Raw genomic sequence first — 19,066 nt, 5'->3', positions numbered from 1 at the left:
GCTGCCCCCGGCCCAGGACAGCGGCCCCTCGTCCCGTGGGCACGGGGGCTTGTCCAGAGAAGGGAGGGGGAGCCCAGAAGCCCGCGGAGCCAGGTCACCGCCTCCGAGCCAGGCCACTCCCTGCCCGAGCCACGCGGCATTTTCCTCTCCCGCGGGGTGGCCTGGTAGGGAGGCGCCGGCGTAAACCTTCCACCATGTCCTGGGACTGTCCCGGAGACCGTGAACCTTCCATCTGGGGGACAGACACCGACACCCACGCCTGAAACTTGGCCAGTGTGCGGGCGGGAGCGCGTGCCCGCACCCAGGACCCCATATACACAGGCTGACCATGTGCGCTGCACCCAGGACCCCGTATACCGGGCTGAACACACACCCTGCACCCAGCACCCATAGACCCTGACCGAGTGCACGCCCCTGCACCCAGCACCCATAGACCCTGACTGAGTGCACGCCCCTGCATCCAGCACCCATAGACCCTGACTGAGTGCACGCCCCTGCACCCAGCACCCCATAGACCCTGACTGAGTGCATGCCCCTGCACCCAGCACCCGTAGACCCTGACTGAGTGCACGCCCCTGCACCCAGCACCCCATAGACCCGGGCTGAGCGCGCGCCCTGCACCCAGGACCCCCCATGTGATCTCCTGCACCATTGCTTGAGGCCCCTGCACTGCAGGACCCAGCAGGAGCCAGTACCCAAAGGCAGGCCCCTGGGGTGTCTCCGAGTGCACTGGGTTTCCCTGCCCTCCGTGGCCAGGGCCCGCCGGGAGCCTTCCACGACCCCAGAGCCACCGAGAACTCGGGCCTGCCCCTCGCCGAGGCCCTGCCCTGCAGGCAGCCTGGGGTCAGAAATGCGGCATTTGCCTTTCGGGCTTTTCCATCTGGTTTGGTTTGGGCCGGGAGGCCGGGCCCCCTGGGCGGTTCTCAGGGTGACGCCCTGCGCTCAGCGTGGGGCCGCCCCCGGGGCGGGGTTGGGGGGGGCGTAAGGGACCATGTGACATCAGGGCTGACCGCCCTCGGCGCGCTCCCGCCGAACACCCGAACCAGGGGCCGAGTCTCGCTGCGTCCGCGCCCCTGGGCTCCCCGCGCCGCGCACGCGCACTCACCCCTCGCGGTGGGCCTCCCCTTTCTCCAGCTCCTGGATGACGCCCAGCAGCACCTTGATGGTCTCCTGGCTGGAGCAGATCAGGTTCTCCATCACCTGCAGCTGCGCCTTCAGGTCCCCCACTTCCGTCTGAGGCACGATGTCGCGGCACGCGCCCGGCGGCGGCTCCTCCCGCGGGGGGCTGCCGGGCCGCGGGGGCCGCTCGCCCCAGGGCGGGGACAGGCAGTGCCGGGGCGGCGAGCAGGCAGCGGCCGGGCGCGGGGGCCCCTGCACCCCGTTGACGTGCGTGTCCCTCCGCGGCTCTTCGGCGGCCGCCGGGCACAGGGACCACTCGCTGGCCGCCGCCGAGTTGGCCAGGGCGGGCGCGGGGGGCTTGGCGTACACCGCGGCCACCTCCGTCTTGAAGACCCTGCCGGGGGCCGGGCCCGGGGCCTCCCTGTCGGGCGCGGGGGTGGCCCCGTCCAGTCTGGCCGGCCCGTGCGCGGGGGACGGGCCGGCGTGGGCCAGGGGCGCGTCCCGGCAGCCGCCCCCGTCGGGCCGCGCGCCCGGCTCCGCACAGTTGAGCCCGGCGGCCGGGTCCGGCGTGTCCGCGTGGCCCTGGGAGTGGAACACCAAGGCGGCGGTGGTGTAGACGTGGCCCGCGCCCCACGGCCGGGCCTGGGCGTCGCCCGCTCGCGCCTCGGGGGCCAGGCCATCGCGCTCGGCGGGGAAGTCCTCGGCCGCGGCGGGCAGCCCCTTGAGCGCCCCCCGCCTGCGCTCCGGGGGGAAGGTCTGGTAGCACTTCCTGAGGTCGGGCGACGTCTGCACGCCCGTGCTCCGGGTGACGTTGGGGATGGAGCGCCGCGCGGGCACCGTCATGTACTTGCGGTACGCCGCGCGCTGGGACACCGGCTTGGCCTCGCGCCGCTCGCCCGCGGGCACCGGCGCGCCCCGCTGCTCGCTCTGCGCCTCGCAGATGTCCTTGAAGCGCACCTGCAGGGCCTTGTTCCGCTTCTTGATCTGCCGGTCCGGGTCCAGCGCGTACCTCAGCTCCAGCGCCAGGCAGGCGGCGGGCTCCAGCTCGCTCTCCGCCGCCGACAGGGGGCACCGGCCCGAGTCCTTGCTGACCATGGTGCCTGCGGGTGCGAGACAGCGAGAGGGCATCAGGGCCGGCACACGTGGCCGTCCGCTCGCAAGGCACGTCTGCATATGTACGTGGGCACACACAGACACACAAACAGCTATACGCAAGCTCACACTTGTACACGCAGACATGTGTACACACAGACACAGGCACATATGCGTACAGAGATCTGCGCACACAGACACACCCAAATAGACGTATACAGACACAAAAGTAAATGATACAAACAGACATGCACACACAGACACAGACGGATATACACAAAAGCACAAATATACACAGAGACATGCACACACAGGCGTACACACAGACCTCACAACAGATATACACATACAGGCACAAATAGTACAGATGCAGGTACACAACCACATACAGGAACACACACAGACACACACACAACACATAGCCAGGGACGCGCAGTGCCCATGGCACGCTGGTGGCCGTGTAGTCAGGTGAGGGTGTCTGTGTGGAGCCACAGACGGCAGAGAGCGACGGTGGGTTCATCGTGACCCACCTCCCCTCCCCCCCGGGAATCGACCGCTGCCCCACGCGGATACGCATCCCCGCAGACGCTCCCACACCTGGCTGGGGTTTTGCCTCAGTCTGAGTATGACGTGGCTGGTCCAGCACTGGGGCCCGAGAGGACAGCTGCCCCTCCAGCACCCCGGGGAAGGCGGCCGGGGCGGCACCTCGGCAGACGTTTGCCTGCACGTGGCTGACCCCGGTTCCGTCCCGGCACCACAAGGGTCCCCTGAGTTCCGAGTGATCCCTGAGCACCACCAGGTGTGACCACCCCTCCCCCAGACTCAACCACAGGGACGAAGCCTGGTCAGTGCCCTGGGCCCAGAGGCGGCCTGACCCCGTCTGTTCCAGCGTCCCCGCGGCGCCCGGCGGGGCGCAGAGCCGCTGGCCTCCTGCTGCTGAAGAGTTAACGTCCCTCTCGGCGGCGCAGGCCTGGGAGCAAGCCTCCCGAGAGGCGAGCGTGCGGATTGATTACTTTTTTAGAAATTATTTATCCAAGAATCAAGTTTGATGTTTTGCTCACAACCTCTAAGAATGAAAACAATGGTGGTCGTTCCAGTATTTAAATCCTGAAAGAAAATAAAATCACAAGGCTCTGTGTTAATCATGCAAATTCATCCTGAGCTGAATTATTAAATGCAGCTAAAAAGATGCAGGTGGCCAGCGGCTCCTTTTGGGGAAGACCAGCAGGGCCGGCGGCGCTTGGCTCCCGGGGGAGCGCTGCAGCTGCCGGCCGCGCGGACTTTGGCGGGAGGTGAGTTTTGAAACCAGAGAAGTGTGGGGTCAGGGATGTGCGCCCCCACCCGTGTGGGGGACCCTCGGCGGCCCGAGCGTGGCCGGCCCCAGGCCCCTGCCGTGCCTCCCGTGATGCTGACACCTCTGGGGTCGGTCGCTTGATTCGTGGAGGAATCTGGGGGCTCAGAGAGGACATGCTGCCCCGTCCCCCCACAGGCAGGAGTAGGGGGGGGCGCACAGAACCCAGGGACCAGACCTGACCTTGCCGAGCTTCCAAGCCTGGGCTCGGGGACAGCTCGTGCCAGGACCACGGCTCCACACACACACACACAGGACGGAGCCGAGTCCCCCTCCCTGGTCACTGAGGCCCTCGGGGCTGCAGCGTGATGCCCAGTACCTGTCTGGCCCTTGTCCCCGGGAGGAAGCCAGGCAGGAGGCAGAGGGGGCCTGGGGGCTGCACCCTGACCGCTGGTAGCCCCTGCCCAGGTTCTGCCCGGTACTGCCGCCTCCTCCCATTTGGAACCGTCACATCGGGGCATGTGGCAGAAACTGGCGATGTGCCACCTGAGGCCGGCCGAGGCCGGGATTAATAGTTCCTGCGTGTGAGACACATGGGCCCACCCTCGAGCTCCAAGAGCTGCAGGGAGGGGGGCGCTGGGGGGCTCAGCGGGAAACGCCATCCTCCCCCCGCCCGGCCCCCATCCATCCTGGAACCGCCTGTGTCAGACAGGGACGTCAGTGCGAACTGGGCCATCACTCTGCAAAAGACTTTCCGAGGAGGGGGAATTTGAAAGAGAGAGCATTTTTACAAAAGCAATTTACGAGTAATTTTTCAGCCTTTTCCCTGCCACTCCTGAAAAATGTGTGCCTGAATATGTGTGTGCCGCCGCCCTATTCATCTCCACAATTTGCCAGGACCTGCACGGGAAGAATGTCCTGACATCCGTCTGCTGGTGGGGGGAGATACTCTGAGTCATGGACCCGACCATCAGACTAATAAAAACAAATCAGAAGAATTAATTGCCAGTGGCATTATAATAATAATATAAAAAATTTCCCAAGCTTTGCTCTGTTTTACAGGGAGTTGCTAAGTATATAAAAATCATTCCCTTATTAGCGAAAAATGATGGGAAGGCGCGGATCCCTTTTTCAGCGTCCCTCATTGGGGCTGGTTTTGAGTTTTTTATTTTTAAAAGTGATTTAGTTGCTCTAGTTTGGTGGGTAGGAGACGCCAAGAGGCTTTTGCAGTTGGCTTGCTTTGGTTTTGATGAAGCCATGAGCTCTGCGATGGGTCTGGAATCCTGGATGTTACCGTTGCTTTAGAACCGAGGTTATAAAGATGTTACTTTATAGCGTGTCTGCAGGGACTGCGCCGGCTGTCTGCTGGGGCTTCAGAGGTGTTTGCCACCGAAAGGCTGGTTCAGCCGGGGCTGCCGTCGGGCAGGCCCCGCACGAGAGGGGCAGAGAACTTTGCCATTTCTTGCTCATCCTTCAGGAGTCTGTTCAGCCACTGCACACGGGCACATCAGGCTGGTGTCCAGCCACCATGCAGGGTGGACGCCTCCTTCTCTGCACTTCTCTGTGTTTCTCCTTGATCCTGAGAACCACCCCATGGGGAGACATTGAGGCACCCAGAGTTTATCCTTTTCTCACCTGATACGGTTTGACGGCTGCACCCCATGGCCCCCGACCCCCCGAGCTCCAGCCCATGGCAGTGTGTCCTGGAGCCCCCCGGGACCAGCGTGGATGCACCAAGGTACGGCTCACGGGAGCAGTTTCCTTGGCCGCTTGCCTGGGTGTCTGGGTGCAGCTCACGCAGAAATGCGCTGGCCAGGGGTCCGGAACACGTGTGTCCCTGCAGCTCTGGCCAGGGCCGCTCTGGGCACTGGGCAGGGCACGGGAGGGCTCAGCGGGCGGGGTTCTCCCTGCGGACTGGGACTCCGGGTGCTGGAGTTCATCTCCTGGCTGTCCAGCGGCGGGAGTTCATAAAGTTTATTTTTCATGAGAAAATCGTGGCTGAGAATTCATTGGATTCTGCTGACTCCAGGGGAATCAGCTAGTCATGGCGGTGCCCGCCTGGCCCCGGGGACAGCGGGACATCAAGGAGCTGGTGGGAACAGGAGCGTCTTCATGGCCTTCGAGTGTGGCCGCAGTCGCGTGTGAGCTGTAGACATGTGACGCCTGTATTTTTAGACAAGTGACGGAGAGTCACCTCTGCCTGCTGCTCTGAATGCGGGGCTCCGTGAGGACGCGCCCGGGGCGCCAGGAGAGCCCTTGGGAGGGACGCCGGGCCGGCCGGCAGCGACGTGGTTAAGTGCGAGCCTCCCGGCTCCTCGGTGGGGCCATTAAATGATCATTACAAAGGTGATTCAGCGTCACCGGGAAACGCTTATGGAATAACGGTCCACGAGAGAAGCAGGAGGGCAGGTTGTGCCCGGAGACAGTCAACAGACACCGCCTCGGCTGTGGGCTGAGGGTTGGCCGTTGTACAGGTTTCTCTCCCTTGGGGCTGGCAAGCTGGGGGCTGGGCAGGTGCCCGGTGCCCGTGTTTGCCCCCAGAACACAGAAGGCAAAGGCGGGCCCAGCCCTGGCAGCCTGGCTGGGCCTCCGGAAAGTGCAAACACACGGACCGAGTGGAAAGAACCCAGAAATGATGAGATTCGGGTCCAGGCAGGCTCCCAAAGGTCATCTTTTATTGTTTTGAGGAAGCCGGGGATAAAGAGAGAAAATGAATTCCACATTTTGATCGTGTGCTTGTCTCTGCATAGAGGGTGGCCGTGGGGCGGCGGGGCAAGCACTCGACCCCCCCCTCACGGGGACACTGCCATGCACACAGGGGTGTCACCAGCAGGGACCGACCTGCTGGGTGTGTGCACAGGCTGGTCACTGCCGGGGCGGGGAGGGGCCAGAGAGCCAGTTCAGTGGACGGTGCACCGGGATGCCAGGCAGCTCGCCGGCAGGACGGGGGGCCGCCACCTGGTCCCGTTAGGAAGAGGTGACTGGCCCGTGCCTGGGTGTCCAGTCAGGAGGGAGCTGGTCAGGGCCCCACCGCCACTGGATAGATGCTGTGCTGTGGGCTGTGTGGGAGAGAGGGAGAGTGTGTGTACGTGTATGTGCACGTGTGTGTGCATGCATGTGTGTGCATGCATACGTGCATGTGTGTGCATGCATGCGTGCATGTGTGTGCGCATGTATGTGCATGCATGTGTGCATGTGTGTGTGCATGTGTGTGTGTGTGTGTTGGGGGAACCAAGTTTGCTGTGGGCCGCGCCAAGGGGGGCCAGTGCAGTTCTGGGACTTTGAGACTGGTCACTAGGGTCCCAGCTAGGGCAGCCCCATGCGCCATCAGCCACGGGCAGCCAGGGAGGGTGAGTCCCTCTTCTGGGCCTGGACAGGGTCGCAGGTGCTGAGGGTTCTGGTGACTCTGCTGCTGGCTGGGACTCCGCTGTGTCCCAGGCTGGCTGGAGTCCAACTCCACAGACTGGGTCAGCACTTTGTTCCCTGTGCCGCGGGTGTCCTGGGCCCGGGGGCAGGGGCTGGGAGACGGCCGCGTGGCCGTCCTTCTCTTGGGCCGCTCCCCAGAGGCAAAGGACCCTTGGACGGGGCTCGTGGGAAAAAAAAAAATCTGTGTTCCGAAACGGTTAAGCTGCAGACCTGTGCTGTGGGCCCTGATTGATTCCTCCGGGGCGGGAGCCCGCCCTTCCCGGGGCACGGCTGACGGCTGTGGATGCTGGACTGCGTCTCGCTGAGATTCATCACCCCGTTTAATTTTCTTGAAAACACTGAAATGCTACATTTCCCGACAGTCATTCCTCCTCCAGAGGTCACTGACGGAGAGGAGGGAAACGGGTGACTCAGCGGGGCGACCCCCTCCCGGATGGGCAGGGGAGGTGCCTTGCCCCCCTCCCCCGGAGTCAGGAACCCTCCCCCCTGGGGGGGGACAGACCCAGCGAGGCCGGCCCCACTCAAGTAGGAAACCTGCCGCTGGGACTCGCAAGCCCCGGCCTCTGCTCGTGCTCCCGGAGGGCCTGCTATGGCAAGGGGGGCGGGGCCCTTCCGCTGGGCGACAGAGCCGGGGTTCCCTTCCAGAAAGAACTAGAAAGTGGCCCTCCTCGGCGCTCACACAGATGCTAACCCAGCTCGTCCCCTGTCCAGATCGGATCTGAATTAGTGGGAATGAATTAGCAGGACGTTAGGACGTTGGCAAAACGCAGCCAGAGCAGGGATGTCCAAACTAGACGATGTGTCTGTGTGAGAAATGGCTTTTATTTGCAGCAGGGAGCTTCGCTCAGAAACGCTGGCCGCGGAGGGTCAGCCCTACCACCATGTCCCACAACTCACCGGAAATCATCCGTGGGATTAATGAAAGGAACTAATTTCCTGCCTCCTCCCCCCGCCCCACTGTCATGGCAATTACTGCAAGTGTTGGGAGAGATGGTTCCGGTGAGGCCGCACTCCTTGGGGTCATGGTAGCCACTGAACTGTCTGCACGGCCCCGCCTGTCCCCCGCTGCCCAGCTGGGGGTCCCTACGTGGGTCCAGCCGGTGGGATTCAGAGAACGTGAGGCCCTTTCTCGGGCATCTTGGGTCTCCCACACCCAGGACAACCCTGGGGGGATTCTGCCTCGGGGTGGAGGGTGATGAATCCATGTGGCGTTTACTAGGTGGCTTTTCTCCACACACATGCTGTCTCCAGGCGGTAACTGTCGCAAGCCCGTCCTCCCCTCCTCTCCCCACTGAGTCAGGGGAGCCTCCTCGGAGCACGGGAGGTGGGGGGGGGGGTTCTGCCTGGAGGGGCTCCACTGCCACTCGAGGTCAGCCCCCGGACGCCCTGCGTTTCCCTCGTGGTGTCTCGTCCTTGGCCAACCAAAGGCCGCAGGGACCAGCTTGGGTCAGGGGAGAAGGGGCCACGCCAGGGAGAGAAACGGGCATTCCTTACGTCAGCGTCTAGCCACACCCCCACAGCCCGGCGTGGGGACGCTCCTGCCCTAAGGCCACGCCACGGCCCCCGGCCACAGTGTCAGGCCTGGCTGGGACACGCCCCAGCAGCCTCGGGCCAGAGCGCGGCGCTGGTGATGGGGGCTCGCTGGGGCTGTACAGACTTTGAGGGGGACATGGAGCTGAGGGCTTCCCTTTCCCTGGCAGGGGACGGGCAGGGGGACCCCCAGAAACTGCCCCCCAAGCAGAGGGATAAGCCCCACGTACTGAGATGGAGACCGAGGGGGTATCCCACCTCCTCACTGCAGACGGACGGCAACTGAGCTCTCGGGACCCAGAGTCAGTGCTGGGAGATGCGTGTGTGTGTGTGTGTGTGTGCGCGTGTGTGTGAGGTGTGTGTGCACGTGCGTGTGTGTGCGTGTGTGTGAGGTGTGTGTGTGAGCATGTGTGTGTATGTGTCTGCGTATGTGTGTGCATGTGTATGCGTGTGCGTGTGTATGCACGTGCGTGCATGTGTGTGGGGCCCCAGACATCTGTACGTGTGGCACCGTAAGCAGACACCCCCAAGCCATTCCATTTCATCCCTCGGGACTCGTTCCACCGTCCCTCGCGCCCAGCACTGTTGGCCACTCTGCCCAGTCAGCCCGTCATGCAGTGTCTCCCCCGAGCACAGCACTGGGAGTCCCCCTGTGAAGCCATGCCCTGCCCCAGGCCCAGCTCTGACACAAACACGGTCACGCTGCTGTGCTCGGGGCCAGCAGGACCCGGTGACCCGCCCCAGTAAGGCCCTTCCTCGTCACAGAGCTGCGGATGCAGGACCAGACCCTGCCAGCTGCCGTCCCAGACCCCCGCCCGCCGCCCAGACCCCGGCCCACTGCCGTCCCAGACCCCTGGCCAGCCGCTGTCTCAGACCCCAGCCAGCTACCGTCCCAAACCCCCACCCGCTGCCGTCCCAGACCCTGGCCAGCCACTGTCCCCTCCCCAGCGTGGCCGCGCCCTCTGCTTGCTGTTCCTTCCTGGGGCCATGCCCGTCACTCCGCCTCCCATCCCCAAGGCCCCGCAGCTGTCCACGCCCTGTCCTGCCGGTACTGCCCACCTGCCCTTGCGCCCCTGCAGGCCCACGGGGTCTTGGCACGCCGGGATGGACACGGGCAAGTGCTTGATTCTAAGGACACTCCGTGCCCTTTCCCACCGCCTGAGTTCCGGGTCTCGGGCCCCGTCCTCCCTGCGCGTCCTCCCAGGGTCCCTGTACGGGGTCTGCTTCTGCTCCCCCGGGGCCGCCCACAGCCAGCCCCGCCCTGGGGCCACTTGGGCCTCCGTCCTGCCTGAACTCCCTGCAGGACACTGGTCTGTCTGCACCCAGGAGACGCGCGTGAGCAGGGCCTGGGCCTGGCCGGGGCTGGGGGGACGCCTGCATGTGCTCGGGCCGGTACCTGGCCCTTCATGCGCTCGCGTGTGTGTGTGTGTGTGTGTGTGTGTGCGCGCGTGTGGTGGGGGCAGGGGGCAGCAGGCTTCCCTTGGGGGTCTCCAGTATAAGAGACCCCAGAGCCCGAGTCGCTCTGTGGCCACATGCCCGCCGGCTCCCCACAAGTGCACAGGGTTGTTGGCCTTCCCCTACGGCCCCGCCCAGCTCCCCCAGACCACTGGTGGGAGGCCCAGGCCCCTCCCGGCCTGCGTGCCCTGTGACCCGAAGTTGCGTTCAGGGGGTCCAGCCAGAGCCTGTCCTCCCCATCCCCGCCTCGGGCCCTGTCTCCCCGTGCTGTGGCCGTACAGGGGTGTGTGAGCCCTGGGCCGGGGGAGACGTGGGCCGGGCTGCCCGAGGCTGAGCAGGACGGCCCAGGCCTCACCGCAGCCCCTCACCTGTGAGTTTGGGGCTGCCGACACCCAGCTTCCTGCCGGGCCTGGGGTTGGGTTGCGGCCGGTCAGCTGGTGGATTTCAGCCCGAGTCGTGGGCAGTTAGGACCCCCTGACTCAGCCTCGGGGCAGGGGCTGGCTCTGTAGAGACCCTGCACCTCTAGGGGACACCACAGAACGTTCCAGAGCCCAGCTGGGCGCTGGCTGCCCGGGGTTTGGGGTGACGGTCTTGGGTGGTCAGTCACTTGGCTGTTCCTGTGGGTGGGACGGAGACGGACCCGGGGCACAGCGCTGGGCCTGGGGCTTCTCGCCAGCTCTGGGCCCGGGGCTGGGTGGGGAAGGCGGGGTGGGGTAGGGAGAGGTGGGCGCGGAGGGCGGGCTGACGCCCAGGACAAACAGCCGGGGGCAAGGAGGCCACCGCTGAGCCGCACCCCAGCCTGCCCGCACCCCTCGGGCCCAGGGCCGCAGCCGCCACTCCGCTCTCCAGTGCTGGTTCCGGCCCCGTGGAGCACAGTTAGTCCCGGGCACGCCCGCGAGATGGAATGTGGCCCCCGCCCCCCAGCCCCCACCGTGGGGTGGAACTCGGTTCCTGCTCTGAGGTGCTCGTCCTGGTGAGGCCGTGTCTGCTCCCGAGGGGCCACCAGCGGCGGGCTGGGTGCTCCCATTCCATGTGGTGCCCTTAGTCATGGTCACACCTGTCCCCCGAGGGTCCCTCCGTCAAGGTGACACCTGGTGTGCCCTGTCCTCTGAGGGTCCCTCCATCATGGTGGCACCTGGTGTTCCCTGTCCTCTGAGGGTCCCTCCGTCATGGTGACACCTGGTGTGCCCTGTCCCCTGAGGGTCCCTCCGTCATGGTGACACCTGGTGTAACCTGTCCCCTGAGGGTCCCTCGGTCATGGTGACCCTCGCTGTTTCCTGTCCCCTGAGTGCCAGTTGTAGGACTCGTGTGCACAAGGTCTCCTGCATTTCCTTCTCAGCCCCAAGTGCTCCTTCTTCCTCAGAGGCGGGAGGGGGGACGGGCGGCCTTGGGCCACACCCAGTGGGGCAGCAGAGCCCAGAGGGAGGGAGCGGCTCCCGGGAGCCGTCTGGGCTCTGAAGCGCACAGGTGTTGCCGAAGGCTCACTCCTCAGCTGCTTCTCAGGACCCCACTCGGAGAGGCCCCGGCCACGAGGGGCCGAAAGCCTTCTGGGTCCGCTCCTGGGGCGGGCAGTCAGAACCCCTGGGGTGACTCTGCATCCGGGACCGAGGCCCTGAGCTTCATGCCTGCTTTCCTTCGCCAGCTCCTTTCCCCTGCCTCAGGCACCTGATGCCACAGACGTGTGACTGACCCACGGTGCGTGGACGCCAGTCCCCGAGGAGCAGGGCGCCTTGCCCGCCAGGGAGATCAGCCCTGCCGCAGGCCCGGTTGGTGTCCCTGCGAGGGGACAGCTGTGCCCCGTCAGGTCAGGGCGAGGCCTCTGCGTGTGGCCCGGGGCAGTACCAGCCGGTGGCCCCTCGCAGGAGCCGCCCTCACGCCTGGGGTTCCTGCTGCTGCACTAGCAGTGCTGAAGCTTCTAGAATGCTCCCTGCCGCGGGCGGCCGGGGCGGTGCCAACTCCTTCCCACTCTGCAGCTGGGCGGGTCCCTCCTGGCCTTCCGGGCAGACGGTCTCTGTGTCACACACGCAGATCCGGTGACTCGCCGAGGGGCGGCCTGGGCTCTGCTAGCTCCGCATGCTCCTCTGGGCCTGCCGGGAGGTGCCCGGTGGTCCTGGAGAGGTGACACGCCGAGCCCTGACCCTGAGCGAGCAACAACCCCCTCCCCGGGGAGGCAGCCGCTCCCGGGTCCCCCCGGCCTCTGGCCGTGACCGTGGGTTCCCCAGTGCCCGGAGGGAAGGGACTCCTCTCAGCGTGGTGCCCGGCGGAGGCACGTCACTCACACGCTCTGTGGTTCTGGGCCCTGCTCGGACCCCAGGAGGTCCCCAGGGAGCGACCGGACAGTGACGCCTGGACCTGCACGTGCTGTCCCCGCCCTTATCGGTGCCAGGGAGGTCCCTGTCGGGGCCGTCTCAATACTTGATCGTCCTGGTGGCCGCCCCGGTGGCGGGACACCTGCACCACCGCTCGTGGGCTCTAGGGGGGGCCATGCTGGACCCCACCAGGGAGTCCCACCTCCAGTGCCCGCCTGGACGGCGAGGGCCGTCCCGGGCTCCGGGAGACAGCGGGACTCCGTGTCACAGCCGTCTGCGCGCTGGGTTCCCGCATCTGTGCGCCAGTGGCACGCGCCCCCGGGAAGGGCGGGAGGGCCCGGAGCCCGGGCCCAGCCCCTGCACACGCCCCACCCGTGCCCGCCGGAGGGAGGGGTGCGGTCCCGGACCACGGCAGGCCGGGGGCCCTTCCACACACGCACGGCTCCAGCCAGATTATAAACCCCATCACTCAGCCTCACCCTCAGCGGCCTTCCCTTCTTTTTTTTTCTCTTCCACACCAGCCAATCTGATAGATACAATAAATAAAGTCGAGAAATGCTTAGAGGGGAATTAATATTATATATGGAGACAAATCTACGTGTGGCACGAATAAAACAAACTAAACGAGGCTGCCGACGGCCTGTGCGGAGGCCCAGCTCACGGCCACAGAGCAGACAGGCGCCCGCGGTGCACGACGAGGGCAGAGCGGCCGGCCGGCCGGAGCCGCACGCACCGGGCCTGCGGGTGACAGGCTTATCTCCTGCAGCAGGCCTGCCGCCACCCTCGCCCCGTGGCGTGAGCACTGCCCACGCGAGTCCTGCCACGCGTCCGAGCTCCCCAAGGCCCCCCACGGCTCAGGCACAGGGTGAACGAGCAGGAAGCCAGACCTCGGGGTGCGGGGGCACCCAACACACACACACACACACACAGACACACACGCAGACACACAGACAGACACACACACACACACACGAACATCGCCCTGTGCCCCCACGCGGGTGTCGTTACGGTACTGCTGGTGGGCGGGGCTGGCACGCCCGGTGAGGTTGGTGCGGGGGGGGGGGGGTGAAGCGTGTGAGGCCATGCGCATGTCGGGTGCCGTGACCGTCCCGGTCCAGTCTCCGTCCGTGTGGGGTGCCGGACGTCCTGGGAGCCCGGTGAGGGAGAGTTGCTTTCACCTCTTACGTCCACACTCGGGATGTGAAGTTCTCGTCTCTCCTGCGACAGCTCACTGGACACGCACGTTCTTTGTGCTTTGTGTTGTTTTGGGCCACCCTTGGCGCTGCTCAGGGCCCGCTCCTGTCAGGCTCCGGGGCCGGACGGTGCAGGGGGCGGAGCCCAGCTCGGCCCGCGTGGGGGGCAAGTGCCTCGGTGCCAGCCCGTTGCATGAACCCCACATCCCTTCTGGGGAGACATCACCTGCGTGTGGGCTAGAGACAGCCGCAGTGCAGGTGTGACCCAGAGCACTGAGTCAGGAGTCAGCCCTGAGCACTGCCAGGAGGGACCCAAAACAAAGACAAGTTAACTTCTACCTTTGTGAACTCAGGCCGACTTCGAGGTTGCGCCAGGTGGTAGGAGCCCCCACCCTAGCGCTTTGCCTCCCTGTCAGAGGCTGCCCGGGGCGGGGGGTGGGGGGAAGAGTGACTCCAGAGCCCGCGTTTGCTCTCCCAGCCTCCCAGGGCCCTTCCGTAGAGCCCCACAACTGCACTCTGTCTGGACCCCCTGAGTTCCCAGCAAAGGCACTGACAAGGCTTACTGCTAATGACCTCATCAAATATTTACCAAGCACCCGATATTTATTTAATTCACTTAGGAGGGTTTCTTTATGTTGTGAAGCTTTGGGGCCATTTTTATTCATCATGAAAGTAGTTTTTTCTTCTTTTTGGAAAAAAAAATTGTTTTTTGAGCGTGGTAACACCCAGAGGTGCTCGGGGCTTCCTTCTGACTCTGTACACAGGAATGACTCCTGGCAGAGCTCAGGGATCCATAAAATATGCTCAGGACCGAACCCGGGTCGGCCGCAGGCAAGGCAAGCACCCGCTGTAGTATCTCTCCGGCCCCGAACCCTGAAAGTGTTGCTTCTGGAAGTTCTTAGAACTAAGAGAGGCCGAGCAGCTTTTTTTAAAAAAAAAAAAATACTTTCAGCTGGAAACCCCTCAGTTTTCCTGTGACTGTGTCTTTCCCCCCCTGCTGTGTGCTTCCTCGCGTGTCACACCTCTCGCCCCTTCCCCGCCATCAAAGGTGACACGGCCTAGCCCCCCCGGGATGCGTCTCCGGGGCCCAGGGCGCCCTCGCCGGCCGGTCTCCACTCCTGCTCCTCCCCGTGGCTTTATCTCCCGCTCCCGGCACTCAAGTCTCGGCAAACGTCTGTTTCCTTCGAACCATCCTGCGTTTGCTTACTGGAAACAGCGGACTCTCCCGTCCCCACACTGACGTCACCTCTGTCACCTGCGCCCCTTAGCTTCTCCACAGGGTCTGCTTGCCCAGAACAGCCGACTGCAGCCGGGCCCCCGGTTTGCACCGGGCCCCTGAGTCTCATCCTGGTTTCAGTCTCAGCAAAGACCCTGTTTCTCCTGGGACCCTCCAAAGCACCTGTCCTCAGCCTGCCCCCAGCCTGCCCCCCTGGGCGGGAGTTTCGTGGGGGGGCTCTGGGGACATCCAGGTGCCTCTCCCAGCCCACTGCCCCAGCCCGCAGCTCCTTCTGGCCCTGGCCGAGACCCACTCCCTGCCCAGCCCCCTCCCCGGTGTCTGCCCGTGTTCCAAGCCGGGCTCACCGCCCCGTGCCGCTGCATTTCCAAGGACGCAGAAATTGCTTCGTAGGAAAATGAGCAGGTTTCACAAAGCAAAACGCAGAAAACAGGACGTGCCCGAGTCTGACCACTGTGTGTTGGTGGGGGAGAGAGAGAAGTGGGCACTGACGCGCGGGAGGGGGCTTCCCGGATTTAGCCGGGAGCAGGAGCCCCGGATGCCGCCGGGATGACCTAGAAATGCGGTCAGTTTGGGGAAGTTTGCAGTGGACCCGCCGTCCCCCTGCAGCCCCCGGCCTCCCCCCTGCCCTCTCTCCCGGAGTATTAAGCTGGAGAGCACTCCTTTTTTGCAAGGCCACTTAGAGTATTCTGTTCTCCCTCCGTGTCCCTCGCCGGCCGTAGCCGCTGCATTTCATTTGATGCCCAAGGCTAGATTATCAGGGATTGAATTGGAATTTTCCATAGTAACTGCAATATAAGCTCTGACCAGCATTTTGCCCTGCTGGGAAGATGGGGCGGGGGATGCGGGTCTTCACCCTCGTCTACTCTAGTGATGTGACAGGGGGACCGTGGAATGGAAGGGTGTGAACAGAAGCTCTGTGGTCTTGTTCAGGCAGCCAGCGAGCGCGGCTGGGGACACGTCATCCTTCGAGGGACCGGTCCAATACTCTGCAGAAGCAGCTCCCAGAGAATGTCTCTGGGGGCCCTGCCTCCTGGGTCCCTGTGACAGGGTTATTATCTAAAAGCCAGAGCGATAGCACAGCGGGTAGGGCGTCTGCCTTGCATGCGGCGGACCCGGGTTCGATTCCTCCGTCCCTCTCGGAGAGCCCGGCAAGCTACCGAGAGTATCCCGTCCACACGGCAGAGCCTGGCAAGCTCCCCGTGGCATATTCGAGATGCCAAACACAGTCACAACAAGTCTCACAGTGGAGACGTTACTGGTGCCCGCTCGAGCAAATCGATGAGCAACAGGACAACAGTGCTACCGTGCCGCATGATCTAACAGGGTCATTACTGGGGAGCGGGTCCCTCTCGTCTCTGCTCTCTGCTTTCCTGCCTTCAGCTGGCTTTTCTTTCACTGCCAGCCAGAGCAGAGAGGAGAAACTCGCAGGAAGACCCCCACGCCCCGGCCCACCGGAGAGTTCTGTCTTTCTCCGTGTCACGGCCCATCCCTCGGCCATACCTTTCTGCACCTCGGCAGCCCGCATTTCTTCACCGTGAGGTGAATGTGACTGAAATCCCAGAGCTCCGGCTCCGGCTGATACGCCGATGGCGGAGGGGAAGGCGGGCCGAAGGAGCTGCCGGGAGGAATCCATCGTGGGGCCGGAGAGGTCTGGGAGGTTATTTTTCTCTCCGTCTGGGAAGGAAGCTGCTCGGTTGCCTGGAGACACCAGAGCACCTCCAGGATGGGAGGCAGATGACGCTTTGTCATACATGGTCCGGAGGTTCTAACCCGCTGTCCCCACGCCGGCAGCAGCCCGGCAGCTGGTCCCCCCGCGACGGCCTCTGCCCTGTCCCTCGCGCCTGAGAGAAGCCTCTAAAGCGTAGACGGTGCCACCGCGGCGTGCTACAGGCCAGCTTAAGTGGGGGGCTTCTGCAAATGTTTATGTGTGGGCTTCGTGGCAATAAACGTGTTGTCATGTAATATCCATCATATTAACTCCGGCTTTAAAATATTGAAGTCACTCCATAACGTGATGAAATATTAAAATCAAATATGTGAGGAGACTCAAGAGAACTGGCTCCATCAATTACGACAGCCACTTCGGGCCGGGGAGCGAGGCCTCTGCCACGGAGGGCACGGAGGGCGGGGGCGCTGCCTTCCCGCCGACGCCCCCCCCCATCCCCCCGCCCGCCCGGGCTCTGTGGCTCCCTTCAGACCTGCATCGTGTGTCTGCCACCCACTGGCTACGCAGTGAGCTGGACAGGCACTCGGCTCGGGTGCCCGCGGGCCGGTCCCGAGCTTGATCAGGAGTGACACAGCCAGGGTGACCCTGTCACTGGCTGCCTGAGAGGCTGCTGCTTTGCAGTACAGCCTGCAAGCAGCCCGTCCCGGCACCCGGCGGGCGCCGCTGCTCCGGGAGCCGGCCCCGGAGTCGCCGTCTCTCCGGGAGACAGCCACGGGTTAGAGCCGACAAGAGCAGACAAATATCTCGCTAAGTGAACACATCTGCCCAGCTGCTCAGCTGCCATCAGCTGCTACTTACGAAACCCATTTTCATTCTCTGATGCTAATTTCCATGTGTGGGAGTCTTCCTGCCATGCGGGCGCCTTTCACGCACAAGGCTTCTACTTATTTACTTATTTGCTGAAATTCTTTTCCCTACAGTGGGTGAAACAAAAGACAAAATTTCCCTCTCCTGCCGCGGGGGAGATGATCATGGCAGGACACAGAGGCCCCCAGACCGGCGCCTAGCCACCCCCCCGCCGGCTCCAGGCAAGCTCTTCACGCACAAGGCAAGCTAGCCAGCTTTTGCCTTCTTAGCCTATTTCTTAGCCAGTAGTTGCGTTTCTCAGTAGTACAATGGGCCCGGGTTCGGGAGAAGCTCGCAGTGCCCCCGTCCCCAGATGGAGCAGGAAGGCCGGGCCGTGGGCTGAGGGAGGGGCGCGCTCGCCTCGCCAAGGGCGGCCCGAACACACATCTTCCCCCCGACCTTGCAGAATTAAACCGGGTGGGTCTCTCTTTAAAGGGAAGGAATTTCCTCAAGTGAAGAAAAGCAGAAACTCTCAGTAGCTAAAAAGGATTTATGCAAAATCATGCAATTAGCGATAGCTCGGCGAGACGCCCCCCTCCTTGTGCCTCTAATAACACCAGCCCGAGGAGCAGTGCCATCTAACGTAAGCCGTAAACAGGGAGCGTCAGCGATGAAGGTCTGGCAAGGCGTGCAGAAGCCCGACTCCCATTTTCCCGTATGCTGCTCACGCGTGTTTGCTGATCATTCTCCCCCCTCTCCAAAAAAAAGGCAAAGATAAATAAAACTTTTCTCTGCATAGTAACATTCAACAGGATACGATGGCAATAAATAGTGCGGCGTGATTAATAACCTGCAGCGCGTCCTGCCTCTGCGGACAGAGACGGTCACTTTCTGCCCCGTCTGTGGCAGGAACTAAATAAGATTCTATCGTTTTCCTCCCCGTTCTCCTCATTGGAAGCGGCGGGGGTGGGAGCAGGTATTTGGGGGAGCCCTTTCCCCGTCCAGTCCCCAGTTCTTTAACCTTGACAGCCCCCCACTGGCCAGGGGGGAAGGCCCCCCAGAAAGTCCTTGTCCTGGAGAAGCCGCACCCTGCGCTGTGCTCAGGGCTAGTTCTGAGCTGCGCTGTGGGCAGGATCCGGGGTTCCGGGCCAAGCCCGGGGAGCCCAAAGTTCCCGCCACTCCTCCCGGTCACTTGGGGATGCTTCTGCGGGATGCCGGCGCCTAAGCAGACAAGGTCAAATGAAGAGGCTCGGCGCAGCCGGTTCGGCCTCAAGGGCCCAAAGGGCGTCCGGCCCCGGGTCCGGCTGCTCAGCTGCTGGGGCTGAGAGAGCCGGCTCGCGGGCGCCGTGGATGGAGCACCTTCCCCGGCGCCCTGCCCGGCGGCGCCTCGCTCCCCCTCTCCCGGCACCCCGGCCGCTCGCACCGTCTGCGGGTGCCGTGCGTGGGGGGACCGGCCCGCCGAGGTCGCAGCCCTGAGCGGGTGGGGGGCAGCCAGAGGGCCGGGCAGCCCCTCCGCGAAGCCGCAGGACGCAGACCCGCCTTTGACTTTGGGTTGGGGCGTCCGGCCGGGCCGGGCTGCGGCGTGGGCCGGTCCCCCCCGCCCCCCACCCCCCAGCGCCCCGCGACCCCCCGCGCACGGCGAGCCCGGGCGCCCGGCCGCGGACACGGGCGTTTCACGTGGGCACCGGCCGGGGCTCGCGCCCAGGCCCCGGCCCCGACGTCCGCCCCCCGAAGTTCCCCGGCCCCGCACGCCAGTTCCCGTAGTTTGGGGGCCGCGCGGGAGGCGCGGGCGCGCGGGGGCAGGGGCGGCGGCCGGCGTGGGCGAGGGGCGCGCGGGGCTCCGCTTACCGTGGGCCGCTCACTGCGAGGTGCGGGTCGGCGCGCCGGGCGCGGGCATGTCCG

The 19,066-nt window shown here is 64.2% G+C and overlaps 2 protein-coding genes across 5 annotated transcripts in view; one reads left to right on the top strand and one right to left on the bottom strand.

Annotated features, from left to right (window-relative positions):
• Nucleotides 1-19,066, top strand: part of DOCK1 (dedicator of cytokinesis 1) — a 270,057-nt gene that overhangs the window by 132,720 nt on the left and 118,271 nt on the right. The gene's annotated exons all lie outside the window — the stretch shown is intronic.
• INSYN2A (inhibitory synaptic factor 2A) overlaps nt 1-19,066 on the bottom strand; it is a 46,302-nt gene that overhangs the window by 26,589 nt on the left and 647 nt on the right. The window contains exons 1-2 of one of the 2 annotated variants that reach the window (XM_055119528.1): nt 19,013-19,066; nt 1,106-2,219 (exon numbers count right to left, since the gene is read on the bottom strand). The exon at nt 19,013-19,066 is cut by the window's right edge and continues 78 nt beyond it. In XM_055119528.1, the coding sequence (XP_054975503.1) occupies nt 1,106-2,214 (1,109 nt within the window). In that variant the 5' untranslated portion in view covers nt 2,215-2,219; nt 19,013-19,066. The remainder of the gene's footprint in view (nt 1-1,105; nt 2,220-19,012) is intronic. The other variant, XM_055119529.1, reaches the window with a different exon arrangement.

This window comes from Sorex araneus, chromosome 11 (assembly GCF_027595985.1).
Source record: "Sorex araneus isolate mSorAra2 chromosome 11, mSorAra2.pri, whole genome shotgun sequence".
Lineage (NCBI taxonomy): Eukaryota > Metazoa > Chordata > Mammalia > Eulipotyphla > Soricidae > Sorex > Sorex araneus.
The sequence above is the reverse complement of the archived record's forward strand: the minus strand, read 5'-3'. Positions and strand labels throughout refer to the sequence as shown.